General features: G+C 38.8%; 2 protein-coding genes across 3 annotated transcripts in view; one reads left to right on the plus strand and one right to left on the minus strand.

The window, feature by feature from the left end:
* Positions 1–15,285, minus strand: part of MCPH1 (microcephalin 1) — a 190,018-nt gene that overhangs the window by 80,513 nt on the left and 94,220 nt on the right. The window lies entirely within an intron of this gene.
* ANGPT2 (angiopoietin 2) overlaps positions 1–15,285 on the plus strand; it is a 55,015-nt gene that overhangs the window by 22,383 nt on the left and 17,347 nt on the right. For both annotated transcript variants that reach the window (XM_012783220.3, XM_012783221.3), the window contains exons 2-4: positions 6,154–6,309; positions 9,032–9,153; positions 13,370–13,602. In XM_012783220.3, coding sequence (XP_012638674.1) covers positions 6,154–6,309; positions 9,032–9,153; positions 13,370–13,602 — 511 coding nt within the window. The remainder of the gene's footprint in view (positions 1–6,153; positions 6,310–9,031; positions 9,154–13,369; positions 13,603–15,285) is intronic.

The raw sequence follows: 15,285 nt of genomic DNA on the forward strand, positions 1-15,285 counted from the left end.
CAGAGGCCCATTCTACAGGGCCATAAGTGGAATGTGGAAGGAAAGGCCAGCACCGTCAGAAGAATCAATGGAAGGCAGGGAGCTTTTCTAGGTTCTGTAAATTCAAGGCTGGCATCAATACAAAGAGAAAACAGGGAAAAACTTACTCCCAGCTCACAGGGCATTTGAACACCACCTCTCACTTGTGGCTGACGCACCTACCCCGGCTCCTGTGAGTGGGTTGAGAGGACACAGGTGTAAGACACAAGACACACCTCTCCTGTTCCTTTCCCCTGTAATCTCGGCCTCTGTCCCCAAATATGGCTGAATGCTCAACTGCTTAGGCAGCAAATATCCAGATTAAAAGAAAAAAAAAAAAACCCAAAACCAAAAAAGCCCCAACTCTATAAGGTGGGGGAGGAAAGCCCAGTTTTGCCACTTTTCTTGCCTGGAAACCTCAAATGATATTTCAGAGTTTCCTCATGACAGGGAACCAAGAACATTAGGTCAAAAGCCTTCCAAACAGAATATCCCTGGATTTAATAATCTTGCATTCAAGTTTTCAAAACTCATTACAAGAGCAAATGTTTTTGCCTGTTGTTACTAGGGTGTATATGTAGAATGGTTGCAGAATTTCAGTATCCCAAGCAAACAGGAAATTTCACTTATACTATCAGGAGATTTAAAAAGAAAGAAATACAAAACATTTTCAGTATCAGAATGAAATTCAAAATGAGTCAGTGTCTTTGATGAGAGTGCAGTGGGGGAGGGGTGATGCCGGGAAGGGGAGAGGACTCCAGGAGGGAAGCCTAGGGTGGGAGTAGGAGGCTGCCCAGGCAGCAGGCTACAGCTGCGGGCAGCACACCCAGGAGTGAGGCCAGAGATCCTGGGGCGTTGGTCAGAAACGGTGCCTGCTGCCAAGTGAAGGAATCTGGACTCTGTCTTCACGCAAAGGTGCAGGGACGCAGGGGAGATGCATAGCGATTAGATTTGAATTTGGCTTCCCGCCTCTGAAAGTAGGGTAGTGGAAGGGCAGCTGGGGGCTACGTGACCCTCCAAAAGACAGAGGATGGTGGAGGCTGAGTGGGAAGAAGGGAATAACTGAGGTGGCGAAAACATCCTGTGTGTGTGGGAGAGACAGTTGCGATATCTGGTTTCTAGACTGAAATGCCATAAAGCAAAATGTTTCCAGGGAAACCTCAAATTATTGGTTCATTTATTAGGAAAATTAGGTCACTCAGATTGGCAAAAACTGATTAGTGAAGAGGGATGAGGACACTGAACTCTACTTATTAATAATAAATAGAAATTATCGCTCAACCCACATCTACGGTTGGTGAGAGATCAACATCAGAACCTGCAAGTTGGGGATAGTTTTCTTGTACCACCTACATCTCCCTTTACGGAGCCAGTTTCAAGATCACTTTTCTTTTGGTGTAAAGAACAATGATGACAATCTTGGTGAGAAGGAAGATGGCCAGAGAGACATTTTAAGGTGGAATCAGTCTGCAACAGTTGCCTCACAAATGGACTTATTTTTTTTCCTGTCAAATTTGATCATTTAAAATGTTGGGAGAGTAAAAAAAAGATGTCAGAACATATTCTGCATTAAAAATATATAAATGTCACGTTAAAATATTTTATTCTGTTTGCTTGAGTTTCGACATGTTGCCAAGTCTTAAAGGCTGTGTTTGGGGTGCAAACTATTTTTAGCTAATCAAATAACACTGAGGAACCACCCATGCGACTGTGATGACAGCTATGGCCCTCAAATGTTAAGTTAGGGTAATTCGCCTGAGTACTGAGAAAAGCGGAACAGCTCACAGCCCCACACTTTGCAGAATGCGTGAGCCACTAAGAAGCGGATGTGGGGGGCGCTTGCCGTCCTTTCACACGTGCGGAGGGGACCTTTTCGGAGGCCCTTGGGCCCACACGTCCCCATCACGGCGTAAATGTTCCCAGACAAGGCTGTGTCAAACGCCCCTGCACATGGGAATCACTTTCACATGCCACACATGTGAAGCTGGAAGGAACCATGTCCCCTCCCGAGGGAGTTTCGAGTGTCTGCGAGCTGCTGTGATGAGAACAGCGAAATGCAGACGACAAGGATGGGAAACATTTGTCGGAAGGGAGCAAAGTGTGACGCTGCCCGTGGACGACAGCTTATTTACCTCATTTTTTTTTTTCTTGTACCAAGACATCCTTAAGCTGGAATGGAATTTCAACGGGCAAATTTCTATATTTCTGGGTCTCAGTCACAGACAGTAAAAATCAGAGGGATGCTAAACAGAAAGACATCCCAGGGCAATAAACTAGAAAAGACCTAATCCATGGAGGTCTTCCTTTCAGGCTTCCTTTATCTGTGAGGATCAGCCCGATGGGCGTCTCTCCTAGGTCTGGTCTCATGCACCTGGATAGGCAGAGACTTAGGGAAAGGCTGTGTTAAATGGGAGATCCTGACTTGGAAATGTTCATTTTTACGCTATGTCATGAACGTCGTCCATAGTTCTTTCTGTCTCTAAAGGTTACTACTATTCCTTGGAGGAAAAACCATGTTAGTTTGCCAGGATGCGCCCAGAAGATGAAATTGGCATTGGTTGTCTTTGATTATGGGCTTTCCTGTTGGTAACAATGGCCCTTCCCTGAGTGGTAAGGTGGTCTGTTTTGTAAGGCACTGTGGAACTTGCAATTGGACACTCAGGCCAATGCTGAGATATATCACTTTGGGCTGTTGAAAGGCAGGAAACGTGTGAAGTGGCCTCTGGGCTAAACTATTGTTTTGCTGAGGGCATCCCAATCCTCAGCAGGGCCTCTGCACATGATGATGCCAGGCACCTGGAGTCCAAGCAAGAGCATCACCCAGCATCTGAAGCATCACAAGTAGCCTGAGGAACACTAACTATCGCTGTGGTCATTACTGTTGCTATTGTTTCTGGGGCTAAATACACAGTATCCTTCCTTGTTTTTAAAGATTACCCAACGGTCCTGCCACTCATTTATCTTAAAACCTTAATTTAATTTCAATACTTCAAGTGTAAGAACACACATCTTTTTAAGTCAACACAAAACATCTACTACTTGATATTTCTCTTTCTGCTCCATTTTTCTCCCAGACACTTCAGTTAGTTGGCAGTTGGGTGAGTATCATACAGAATTTTCCTTTATTTATATAACATGTGAAGACACTACACACGCATATACTATATACATAACATCTGTATACAAATACAAACATCACATGTATACACATATCTGTAATTTGCTTCCATGTAAGATTAACACACACACACACACACACTCTCTCTCTCTCTCTCTCTGTCTCTCTCTCTCACCCAGCCATGTCATCTTGAAATACTAAAAAGTGGTAATTTAAATAGTATTTTGCATTCTATTGTTTTCAAGCTTAGAAAAAGATATGAGAATAGAGTTAAGAAATGTTATTTTTAGAAATTAGGCCTTTGTGTCTTTTAAAGTTCTTAAGTTTAATTTTAAGTTGAAACTTGACTTATATTTTCAAATTATAAACAATCCTCTCCTGTCTCTTGATGGATGGAACATTTGACCCGGGTGCTCTACATGCAGGGGTGGGGGCCTTAGGGGAGCCATTTTCCCTCTCGAGTTATGTGATGTAGAGTGACAGAAGACAGGATAATTTCTATTCTGCCCTTAAGTACTGAAATCAATAAGGAGATTAAGACTTTTTATTTATACCACTTCGTAAATTATTATTTCTGAGTATGGATTTAAGCTAAACTCCAGCTTGAGTGTATCTTCACAGTTCCAAACTTCCCAGAATAAATCTTTTCAAATATTATCTTTGCTGGGTGTTAAGAGTCACAAAGACAACCCATCTGGATGACATACGGCTTTCACGTCAACCTCAAAGATTCTATTACTCCCATGGTGATGAGGGGTGAGGGGAGAATTGCAAATTGCTATCTACAAATTCTTTTAAATAGTTTATTGAAATCATAGGGGTTTCGATTTTTAAAAGGGTGAAGCAAGGAAGAAGAATGAATTAAGGAAGGACCACAGACACTAAAAGGCCTGATCTTGCTCTGATGAAGGGTTAGCAAGGGTTTTGGGGACTTCAGATTTTATGAAACCCTACTAGAGATGGCCCTTGAACTGCCAAGTAATAGCATTTGATTTTTTTTTTTATAGCGGTCTACTCTATTTTGATCAATATGGAAAAGTAAAGGCTTCAACTACATGATTTTACGAATGTTCAGAGCTCTAGCACAGCCATCCCTAGCTATCTGTGGGAGAGTGGTTCCAAGATCTCTGAGGACACAAAAACCTATGAAGGTCAAGTTCCTTTTGTAGAAGGGGACAGTATTCGCATATAACCTATGCAGTCCTCCTGTATACTTTAAAGCATCTCTAGATTACTTTTAATACCTGGTACAATATAAATGCTGTGTACATAGTTGTTACACTGTATTGTTTTAAAAACCTGCATTATTTGTTGTATTGTTATATTCTATTTCTAAATTTTTTTTAATATTTTGATAATTCAGTTAAATCCTCAGATATGGAACCTGGGGATGCAGGTTGTCTTTGTCATGCTTCCTGCTGACATATGTGCCTAGTAACTAAGGGAGGACAGTCACCAGAGAGTGACCCCTGGCACCAAGACAAGGCACTCAGAGGGAGTATAGTACTGATGACACACAAGCAATGGAAATAGCCTAACCCCCAAATCATAAGATACCAATTGTGAGACACATTCTGTCAAGTACATCAGCAAGGAAGCCCTGGAACTCAAAGAGGGAACTCCACCCCTCCCATTCTACTTTCCCGCACTTAAAGATAGCAATTACAGAATTATTTAGCGGTTAACATTTTGGGAGAAATCATTTCTGATGACTGACTCTATGGGTGCTTTTTCTGCAGAGAATTTCAAGTTTTAAAGAAAGGCACTAGACACAGTTTTATAATCAACTTTCAACTTAATAAAAAATTTTGTTACACTATGTAGGAAAGGAATAAAAATATAGTTTATGTTCTTATGAGCTTACAGTTTGGACCAATGAATGGAATACTGGTTACCATTATATCACTATTTAGAAAAAAAGGAAGAAAGAAAATTAAAAGTTAAGCACCTGGAGTTATGCACACACAATGACTTTAAAGGCATAGCTTAATTTGTTCATAAACACTTTCCTGACCAATCAGAAACACTTTTTTTTTTATGTAGGAAAACTGGGGTCCCAAAGGTAAGTAACTTTAGACCTACAGCCTAAGGCTGTAGGGGGCTGGCTTCCCTGACTCCAAGCCCAAGTGGTTCCCACGTACCAGGCTATCCTGCATTTATACTCAATTCTGTAGTTTTACTGCCATGGATATCTATACTCATGGCAGTGGAATTAGCTTCTTCACTCTCTTGTGTTTAATCTAATGCTAAAATTAGTTGGCATGTCCATCTTCCTTAGTAACTGACAGAAAGAAGAACCAATCTGATGGCACATTTAAGTGGTAAGTGGACCAGTATGGGATTAAAGTTGGCCTGACATATGAAATGATGAAATTGTGAAAAACGCATACAGGTTAGGAAAAGTTCAATATTGAGGGTGAATGAACTCTATAAGAAGGAAGCGCGGGAGGTCATCACGGAGTGTGGGACTGTGAGGTAGTTCTGCCAGGTTGTGGTTAAAATCAAAAGATGCTCCTTTTCTCATACTCTGTCTTAGAGTGTCACCTGAAGTCTGTACTGTGAGAAACTGAGAGCCTAGAATGTGGTAGAAATGGTGATGCTTCTCAGTACCAAATTTCCATGTCTTGTATGATGCAGACAGAGGTGCAGCTTGGCAGAACAGACTCAACAACACAGTAGTGCACTCGTGTACCGTCTGCTGTCCTCCTCCTGACTCCAAGCTGTGGCCTGGCCATCCCCTGGCCTACCATGACCTGGACTTCTGGAGGACACAGGGACAACAAGCAGTTTGTCTCACTCTTGCATGTGATGTAACTAAGTTGCTAGATTTTTATAGTAAAAATGAAACCACACTATATTTTACTGCTAGTGATTAAAAAACCAGCAAGATTTCAAAATGACAACAAGGTACAGGTCTTTAAATAGACTTTTTTTTTAAGGATAGGGAAAAGATGACAAACATTTGAGAAGAAGGTTTCTGAGCGCTTGACTAATGACTGACACTTGTTCCTCCCTAGCTTGAGAACTACATCCAGGACAGCATGAAAAAGGAAATGGTGGAGATGCAGCAGAACGCGGTCCAGAACCAGACGGCTGTGATGATAGAAATAGGAACGAACCTGCTGAATCAAACGGCAGAGCAGACACGGAAACTAACTGATGTGGAAGCCCAAGTAAGTAACAAAACGTAAAATGCAAAACGCACAAGGGTCCCGTCAGATAAAAGACTAGCACTCACTCATGCCATGAGGTTATGCCATGAAATAATGGAATAAAACCCAACAAACAAAAGCCCAGGTACAGGAGAAAAATGGTGAATTTATAAGAAGTTATGGCTAGCTATGAATTTTAAATCAGTGAATATGTTTTTATTTTTAAGATTGAGGTTAAATTACAATTATTCTACTAAGGACATCCAAGTAATTTTCGTGCTATGCACACCTGACTACTACAAAGTCAATGCTACTGTGCCTCAGTGGTATTTTCTGGACTCTAGGTAGATAGCACTTTTCATTGCTAAGCCCTGAACTCTTTGTGCATTTGACAAATGAAAAGCACTTAGGCAGAGAACTAGAAACTGTGTCCTTAAATCTAATGCCTGAGCTAAAGCAAAAGCTAAATCTCAAAGAGCTATTAAAAAGGTCTGTGGAATGAGTTTATGAGAAAGAAACAGGTGGAACAGTGGAAGGCAGCATGCTGCAGTACAGATGGTGCGTGACCGCAAGCAAGAGCTCCAACGTGGTTCCAGTTCCGCCATGAACCGGATGGATGAACAGGAGTGAGGAACTTACATTTTCTGGGCCTTAGTGGTTTGAACTACGAAAATAATGGGCTCAGCCAGACGACTGATTGTTAAGTTCTCTTTCAGCTTTAAAATTCTAGCAGAACAGTTTAGAAAAATATAAATGAGTATTTCATACAATGGATCATAAGTTACTAAAAATTTAATCCCAGGAAGTAAAAGCAGTTATTAGTTGTGTGAAATAGGTTGAAATTCAACTATGAAAATTTCTTTTTTTTTTGAGACAGAGTCTCACTCTGTTGCCCTGACTAGAGTGCTGTGGCATCAGCCTAGCTCACAGCAACCTCAAACTCTTGGGCTCAAGCAATCCTTTTGCCTCAGCCTCCCAAGTAGTTGGGACTAGAGGCATGTGCCACCATGCCTGGCTAATTTTTTCTATATATTTTTAGTTGTCCAATTAATTTCTTCTTATTTTTAGTAGAGATGTGGTCTTGCTCTTGCTCAGGCTGGTTTTGAACTCCTGACCTTGAACGATCCTCCCGCCTCAGCCTCCCAGAGTGCTAGGATTACATGCATGAGCTACCACGCCCAGCTGAAAATTTCTAATTAGAATCAAGGTTCTTCTAGCCTTCCAGAATGACAGGCTATCAAACTGGGCAATGATAGATGGTTGGAGGTCTGAGATCTCAAAGAGACAGTGGATAATATAACAGTCACCCATGTAAGGAGGCCCTGAGGCTTGTCTAGCTGTTTGACATTCCAAAACGTGACATTAAAAAATGCTACGATTACTTCTGGGTCAATCACGACCTGCCCACCATCTTTCCCTGCCTCTCCCCCAAGTTGTACTCATTTAATAATCCTTATGAATTGAACAGGAGGCCCAATTTTCCAGTTCCTTTCAGAAATAACCAACATAGAATGTTTGAGCTGGGCGTGGTGGCACATGCATGTCATCCCAGCTACTTGGGAAGCTGAGGAAGGAGGATGGCTGGAGCCCAGGAATTTGAGGCTGCAGTGAGCTATGATGATGCCACGGCACTCTAGCCTGGACAACAGAGTGAGACCCTGTCTCAAAAAACAAAACAAACAACACAACAAAAACATGGAATGGTTGGACCCAAACAAGATGTAGGCCAAATCAAATCTATATTCCAGATGTTAATATTAAAACCTGAATCCTTATGTTGGCCAAGGACTGGACTCAAATAGCTTTGACTGAGGATGAGACCATCCCTGAAACCCACACTGTGGGGCCAGACCAAAGCTTTTGCAGCAAATGACATAAAGATATCCAGCAAACAATGCTTCCTCCAAGGTCCCTGGTTCCTTGGCAACAATTCTGACTTGCATTTACATGTGATATCACATCCTGAATAACCATGACACAGAGGATGTGAGTAATCGATTCTTCCTGCTAAAGGGCAGCCAAACACTAAAGAATTGTCTTTAAAGTTGCTCGCATACAATGAGAAAGGTGATGCTGCACATGTTATAGTGTGTCAGAAAGGCCCACAAAGCAGAGCTGGGTTTCCACTTTATATTGACATTTTATTGTTTCCTGATTGGTGGAAACGATTTTTAAAATACGAAAAAGAAAAATGGCAAAGAAAAAAATAAAAGGCTAAAACAAGTGGATATAGACTAGAAAATGCCAGACCAAAAACCAGCTATATTTTTACCTAATGGAAGCATGTGACTTATAATCCCTTTGTCTACTGAAAAACAAATAAATATGAGAACAGTATTTTGTTTTGAGATGAGGGAAAGTATTTTCTTTCACTTATCAACAATTTTTGATCTATGAAATATGACTGTTTTATATTCCCACTTGTCTCACTGCGTAAAAAGAAATGAAAAAATATGGCAGAACTAGAAAAATAACATTCTATTATTTGACACAAACACCATTGTCCAGAACTATTAACCACTTTCCAAAATAAAGAGGTGGTGGGAAAAAAAATGTTTAACATACTCGGATGTAATCCAAGACATTCAAGCGTTTTCTGAAAATGAAAAATATGCCAAAATAAGATATTTGATAATGTTTTCATTATGTTTTCCTATAATATGGTTACTTTAATTAAAAGGAAACTTATAAAATTAAACTAATTAAAATGATCAATAGGAATTTCATTTTGCTACAATTTTAGGTATTAAATCAGACAACGAGACTTGAACTTCAGCTTCTAGAACATTCCCTTTCTACAAACAAATTGGAAAAACAGATTTTGGATCAGACCAGTGAAATAAACAAATTGCAAGATAAGAACAGGTAATAACGGCACAAAAATATTTGTAATAAGGAAATATTCTATACTTTCTGATATGAAAGCTTGTCTACAATGATGAAATCTCAAAATGATGGATTTCTTCATGTCCACCTCAAGGATCAGAAACCTGAGGAGGGAGGGGTAGGGGGAGGGTACAGAGAATATTCCTGAGCTGACGTGGACCTTCTAATACAGTCCTTGATTTTGTTTATCATTCCCTGGCTCCTTAAGGATTCTCTTGCAGAAGTCTCCAAACTCTGCCTCAATATTAGGCATGTTAATTTATAAAAAAAAATGATAGTGTTGTGGAGAAAAAGTAACACGAGCCTCATCATTTTAACACTAACTTGACCAAGTTTCTTTGCCTTTGGGGACTTAGCTTCTTCCAATGCAAAATGACCTACAGTAGGGGAAGCTACACTAATGTGTAAGCTAACGCATGTTTCATGATGCAATACTTCCTCTTAAAACACACGATAAGGTAAAAGCAAAAGTTAATATTACACAGGATTGCATTAATATTTAAATAAAATATAGAAACCCCCAAGATAATAAATAGAAAGAAATTTTTAGGTGATAAGTGAGGTTTATTTTCACGGGTTTATTCCAGTTGGGGGACATACGAGGATAATTTTATGTACGTACCTACTGTGCTTATTTCCTTGTTTGTAATCAAGACATGTATATGTGACATGGAGTATGCTCATAACGACATATTCTTGCTATTTCACAATTTAAATAGTTCTTTATTCCTAACCAAAAAATGATGATAAACTTACTGTCTTATAATCATTCTTTACTGTTAATCAAGAACTAAGCTGAAATAATTATTTTCTGTTCTTTGGGTATCAAGTTTAACTAATTATTGATTTAGGGTTTTGAAAAGCAATTAGATTTTTTAATCCAAATATTTTTCTTTCATATTTAAAAATTCTCTTCTGCAAAATAGTAAAGAAAGGTTTGAGAGCAATAATTGAGATATAACAATCTCACTACTTTCATTTAGTTAAAATGGTCTTAATAATGTTCTCTTCAGCACACTGCATTGCAGTAATTCTGGATGTACGTAGGAGGTGGCAATTACTTTTATTTGGTTTGCCATAACAATAATGTTCTTAAGAAACCTAGGATGTGTCCAGTTTGTGAAAAATACCCTAGTACTGAATACTGTTTCCCCTATTAGGTTTTAAATTTCATATGCCATAATGCTAAAATTATCAGTTAAATATGTCAATTATATCACTCACATGTCATCTTTGTTAATACTTATCAAATCATACTGCCTTTCACCGAAAAAAGTATGACTCTTATTGCTTAGTTTGGACACATTGCTTAGGAAAAACAAACTTTGCAATACTAAGCCAGCTATTCAGTGAGCTACTTTGAAATACTGCCAACAACTTGCACTACTTTTTTCGAACCATTTCATGGAAATGTCTTTGTATGTCAAAACTTCACAATGTATAGAACAGTGATTCCAATCATACTGTAACTTGCTGTGCTTTCTGGTCATTCTTGCTTAAAAGATCCTCCACATTTTTTTTTTCAATTTAAATCCTTCACATTCCCCCCTTCCCCCATTAACTGACATGGACTGATAATGTAATTTTCCCATAATTCAAATCTAGTTTTAAATAATATTAAATTTAAATTTCACAACATTTTTTCCATAAAAGTATGTGTGTCAAACAAAACTAAGGAAACTAAAATACTATTGTCACATACTGATTTACAATGACTAGAGGGCTAGAATAAATTTAGGAGCTGTAATTGAATTTCCACTAATGATTACTAATACCGATTGTTATTGTTTATGCACAAGAACTGTAATGAGTAGTCAGTTCCTTCACTGGTTAATGCTGTATGCAGGGTTAAAGATTCAGAAAATTTTACTGTCAAAAAAAGACAAAATCGATTTACAGTGTATTTGAACTAGAAGGAGCTGTGGTCGTTTTGCTAGTGGTGGCAAAATAATTCTGAAACACAAAGATGCCATCACTAATATACTTCATTTTTAAAGGAGATAATTGACTTATTGATGACTTTACTTTAAAAAGGCAATAAGAGGTCATCTTCCTTTAAAACAAAACATAGCAATGGGCAAATTCATTCCCACTAAGCTTTATATTGGGGGAAATGTCAGAGATAGGATTTGACATCTGGTTGACTGTTTCACTATTTTTAAAAGTACCTGCATCTTGAATGCTCTATTTCCTGGCCTGTACCAACAGGGTGAAGATCTTGAAGGGCCTTTGCTGCTGCCTTGCCTGCAGTTATCAGAGAAAACCTTGTATGTACTGAACAATATATTAATAGTTACTGAACAGAGAAAGGAAGACTTACCATCAAGGGTCACACTATCCAATTTTCCTCTTACATCTTTTTTTCCCCCTACAGCCTCTTATATCTTATTAAAAAAAATAAAAACAAAAACAAGCCAGGCACAGTGGCTCATGCCTGTAATCCCAACATTTTGGGACGCTGAGGTGGGAGGATCTTTTGAAGCCAGGAGTTTGAGACTAGCCTGAGCAACATAGCAAGACCCTACCTATACCCCTCCTCCAAAAAAACCTAAGAAATTAGCCAGCCGTGGTAACAGATACCTGTAGTCCCAGCCACTCAGGAGGCTGAGGCAGGAAGATTGCTTGAGGCTGAGTTTGAGGCTGCAGTCAGCTGTGATTGTACCATTGCACTTTAGACTGGGTGACAGAGCAAGACTCTGTCTCCAAAGAAAAAACAAAACAAACAAAACAACTGCCAAGTACCTTTACTGTGTATGTCTTTGAATCTGTTCCTGGGAAACAGTTAATACTCTTAAACATTTGGTATTTACATAGATTCTACACATTTGGAATTGTTTTCTCTAGTTTAATGGACAGGAATTTTCCAGTTTAATGGACAGTAAATTTCCAGTTTAAAACTGATGTGCTCTTAATTTAACATATGCATAGTAACATATTCTTATAAATTGAAATTAGAAAGACAAACTATATAACCATTAATAAAATCTTTTGGGACTTATATAACTTTATCGGCTCTCTAATTTTTTTAAAAGTTGTTTTTTATGGGGCTAGCTCACATTTGAACTGTTAAGTGTTAAGTATATGAGATAGTGCTGGTTAAATTTCTTAGAGAAGAAAGATCTGGGTTTGAATTCTGTCTCTGCCACCTGTTATATGTGACATTAGGCATATGATTTATTGTCTTAGTATCTATTGTCAAAAGTTTCAATTTACTCATTGGAAATGGGGATAATAATGTTGATATTGATATTAATAATAACTATCAGCCTGGCATGGTAGCTCATCCCCAAATTCCCAGCACCTTGGGAGGCTGAGGCAGGAGGATCGCTTGAGGCCTGGAGTTTAAGAACAGTCTGAGTACATAGAGAGACCTCCATCTCTATAAAAAAACAAAAAAACAAACAAAAAACCCCCCTATCATTTACTGAGTTACTGTGTGTCAGGAACCAGTGTAAGCAATGTAAAGTTTACATTTTAACTCATTGATTTGTCAGTCCAACTCCATGAAATAAGTAATATCACCATTTATAGACGAGGAAATTGGTGCACGAGTGATTAAGAAAATTGCTCCAAGTCACAGGGCGAGCCAGCCAGGATTTGAACCTGGGCAGATACTTACCTCCCTCACAGAGGAGTATTTCCCATATAGCAGTAAATGCTATTATCATTAGGATTAATCTTAAAATATAAGTTGTTTAGGAAAAGCTAACATCCCATCCAGAGGTCCAGCCCAATTTACTCTCCCTTCACAAAAAAATTACTTCATAAGCACTACAGCTTGAAATACTATCCCTTTTCTTCTAAACTCCTACAGCATCTGATGCTTGTAACACTTGTGTTCTTCCTACCGTGGCTCAGAAGAGGCTATCTTTTCCAGTGCGTATGTACATGTGTGTGCATATAAGTATATGCACACATACATAGATATATACTTCTATGTATGTGTACATATACCCAAATATCCATATATATAATCTGCTCAGCAAGTTTGAGACATTCTTTGGGGCTATGGCAACATCTTATTACTTTATAACTTTTATAACATCTTAACAGTGCCTTGGAGAAGTAGAAATTCAAATATAAAAGATTTTGTTAGAATTATGAAAATGATTAGATGTTTATAAAGCACTTGGCTTTGAAGGTAATCAGATAATTAGAATATCCTTCACTAACTAACAATTATTTTCCTTACAAGTTTCCTAGAAAAGAAAGTGCTGGATATGGAAGACAAACACATAGTTCAACTACAGTCCATAAAGGAAGAGAAAGATCAGCTGCAGGTGTTAGTATCCAAGCAAAATTCCATAATTGAAGAACTAGAAAAACAATTAGTGACTGCCACAGTGAATAATTCAGTTCTTCAAAAGCAGCAGCACAATCTGATGGAGACAGTTCATAATTTATTGACTATGATATCAACATCAAACTGTAAGTAAAGTTTACATATCATTTTTTCTTCAGTTTTAATAACCTTTAGTCAGTGAAACTCCCAAAATTCTAAAACATTCTCATCTTTTAGAAAAGGCACTATTTTTCATATATTCCATATGAAAGCTCTGCAGGGTCTTGATATAGAACCAGTTAAAAAGGAGAAGGAAGAGAGGGGTGAGGGGAAATACATATTATACTAGTTAATTATTGTGAGGGAAGATACGCCAAACATACTTTTGATTCATGGCAGTAAAGAGCCTCTTTTGAGTTAGTCCCATCATTAGCTGGATGGATGGGGCTGGGCATGTTACCAAACCACAGTAGATGTTAGATTCTTTAGTTTTTAAATGGGAAAAACAATACTGGACTCCCGGGATTGTTGTCAGATAATACTTCCAGTGCTGGCATAAACTGGCATGTAAGAGATGCTACCTCCCTTCTCCTGCCAGGTCCATATTGTTTTACCTTTCAGGTTCTCTGAGATATTAGAGGGAAGAAGGGCTGCGCCTTTGGTCATTAAAGACATGATATATCATCTCTGCGGCATTTTTTTTAGCTTTTTTGCTTAAACAAATTGGGCCTAGTTCGTACTATGGTTTATTTAAGAAAGTCCTTTCAACTTGCACTCTCTTGACACCGACAGCTTCGCACATGAATCATGGAGGCGTATTCTCCACTTCCATAAGACATACGTTCCCACATTTTCCCTGGGTCATGCTGATATCCTAGCTTTAACAGAAACATTTAAAAAAAAAAAGGCTCCTCCTTAAACAAGTAAACAAAGGACAGAAACAGCAGTACAGTCTGACGAGAGGAGGCGGCTGGCCCTGTGGGGCCAGTGCAGTGTGTGTTTTCCAGCTGGAGTTTCACTCTCTTGTATTCTAGAAAAATCATACTTTCATTGCATTCACAGAAAAAGGGAGAGGCAATCATCTGACGCTGTCTGGTGGGACCAAGACAGTGCGAGGTGCCAGCTCTGATGAGGCAAAGTAGAGAGAACTGTGTAGCCCAGACTCTGGCAGGAAGAAAACGAGCATCTGCAACAGAGCTGGTTGCCTCCCCGTGAACCTCCGACGGCCTGTGCCACCCACCCACCATCCAGCCATGGAGGCCTGGGCTTCACAAGGGCCCAGGAATAGAATACATGTAGTTTCAAGAATATAAATGTACACACACACACCACACATGCAATCTCTCTCTTTTTAATGTGGCAAAAAAGGAATGGAAAGTCCAAATATTGAGAGCAGGATAAAAATGTGAAGGAATTCTTCCATAGCCCTAGAATTTTTAGACTTAGAAGAAGAATTCCAAAGACTCAGATGAATTGACATTATGCTCCTCTTTAACGCAAACTGTTATGGTATAGTTGCTAAAAATCCAAAGAAAACTAAATGTCTCTACCCAATACTCTGAAGAAAATTAAGACTTGGCTTCAGCTATGTGAAAGAAAGCAAAACAAAAACAAAAAGAAAAGAAAGAAAGAAAAAAGAGTGAGGGATGCAGTGGAGCCACTGCAGAGGTGACGCTGGTTTGGGTACATTCTTTTTTTGTTCTCCTATAATAACTTTATCCTATTTTACTCAAGATGGAAGATTTTTAAAAAGCAATAATTTATTATAGCTGATTGTGAACTACTTGCATTCCATGTAGTTGATGATAAAAAACAAGGAACTTTGGATT

The sequence above is a fragment of the Microcebus murinus genome, chromosome 24, assembly GCF_040939455.1.
Source record: "Microcebus murinus isolate Inina chromosome 24, M.murinus_Inina_mat1.0, whole genome shotgun sequence".
Taxonomy (NCBI): Eukaryota; Metazoa; Chordata; class Mammalia; order Primates; family Cheirogaleidae; genus Microcebus; species Microcebus murinus.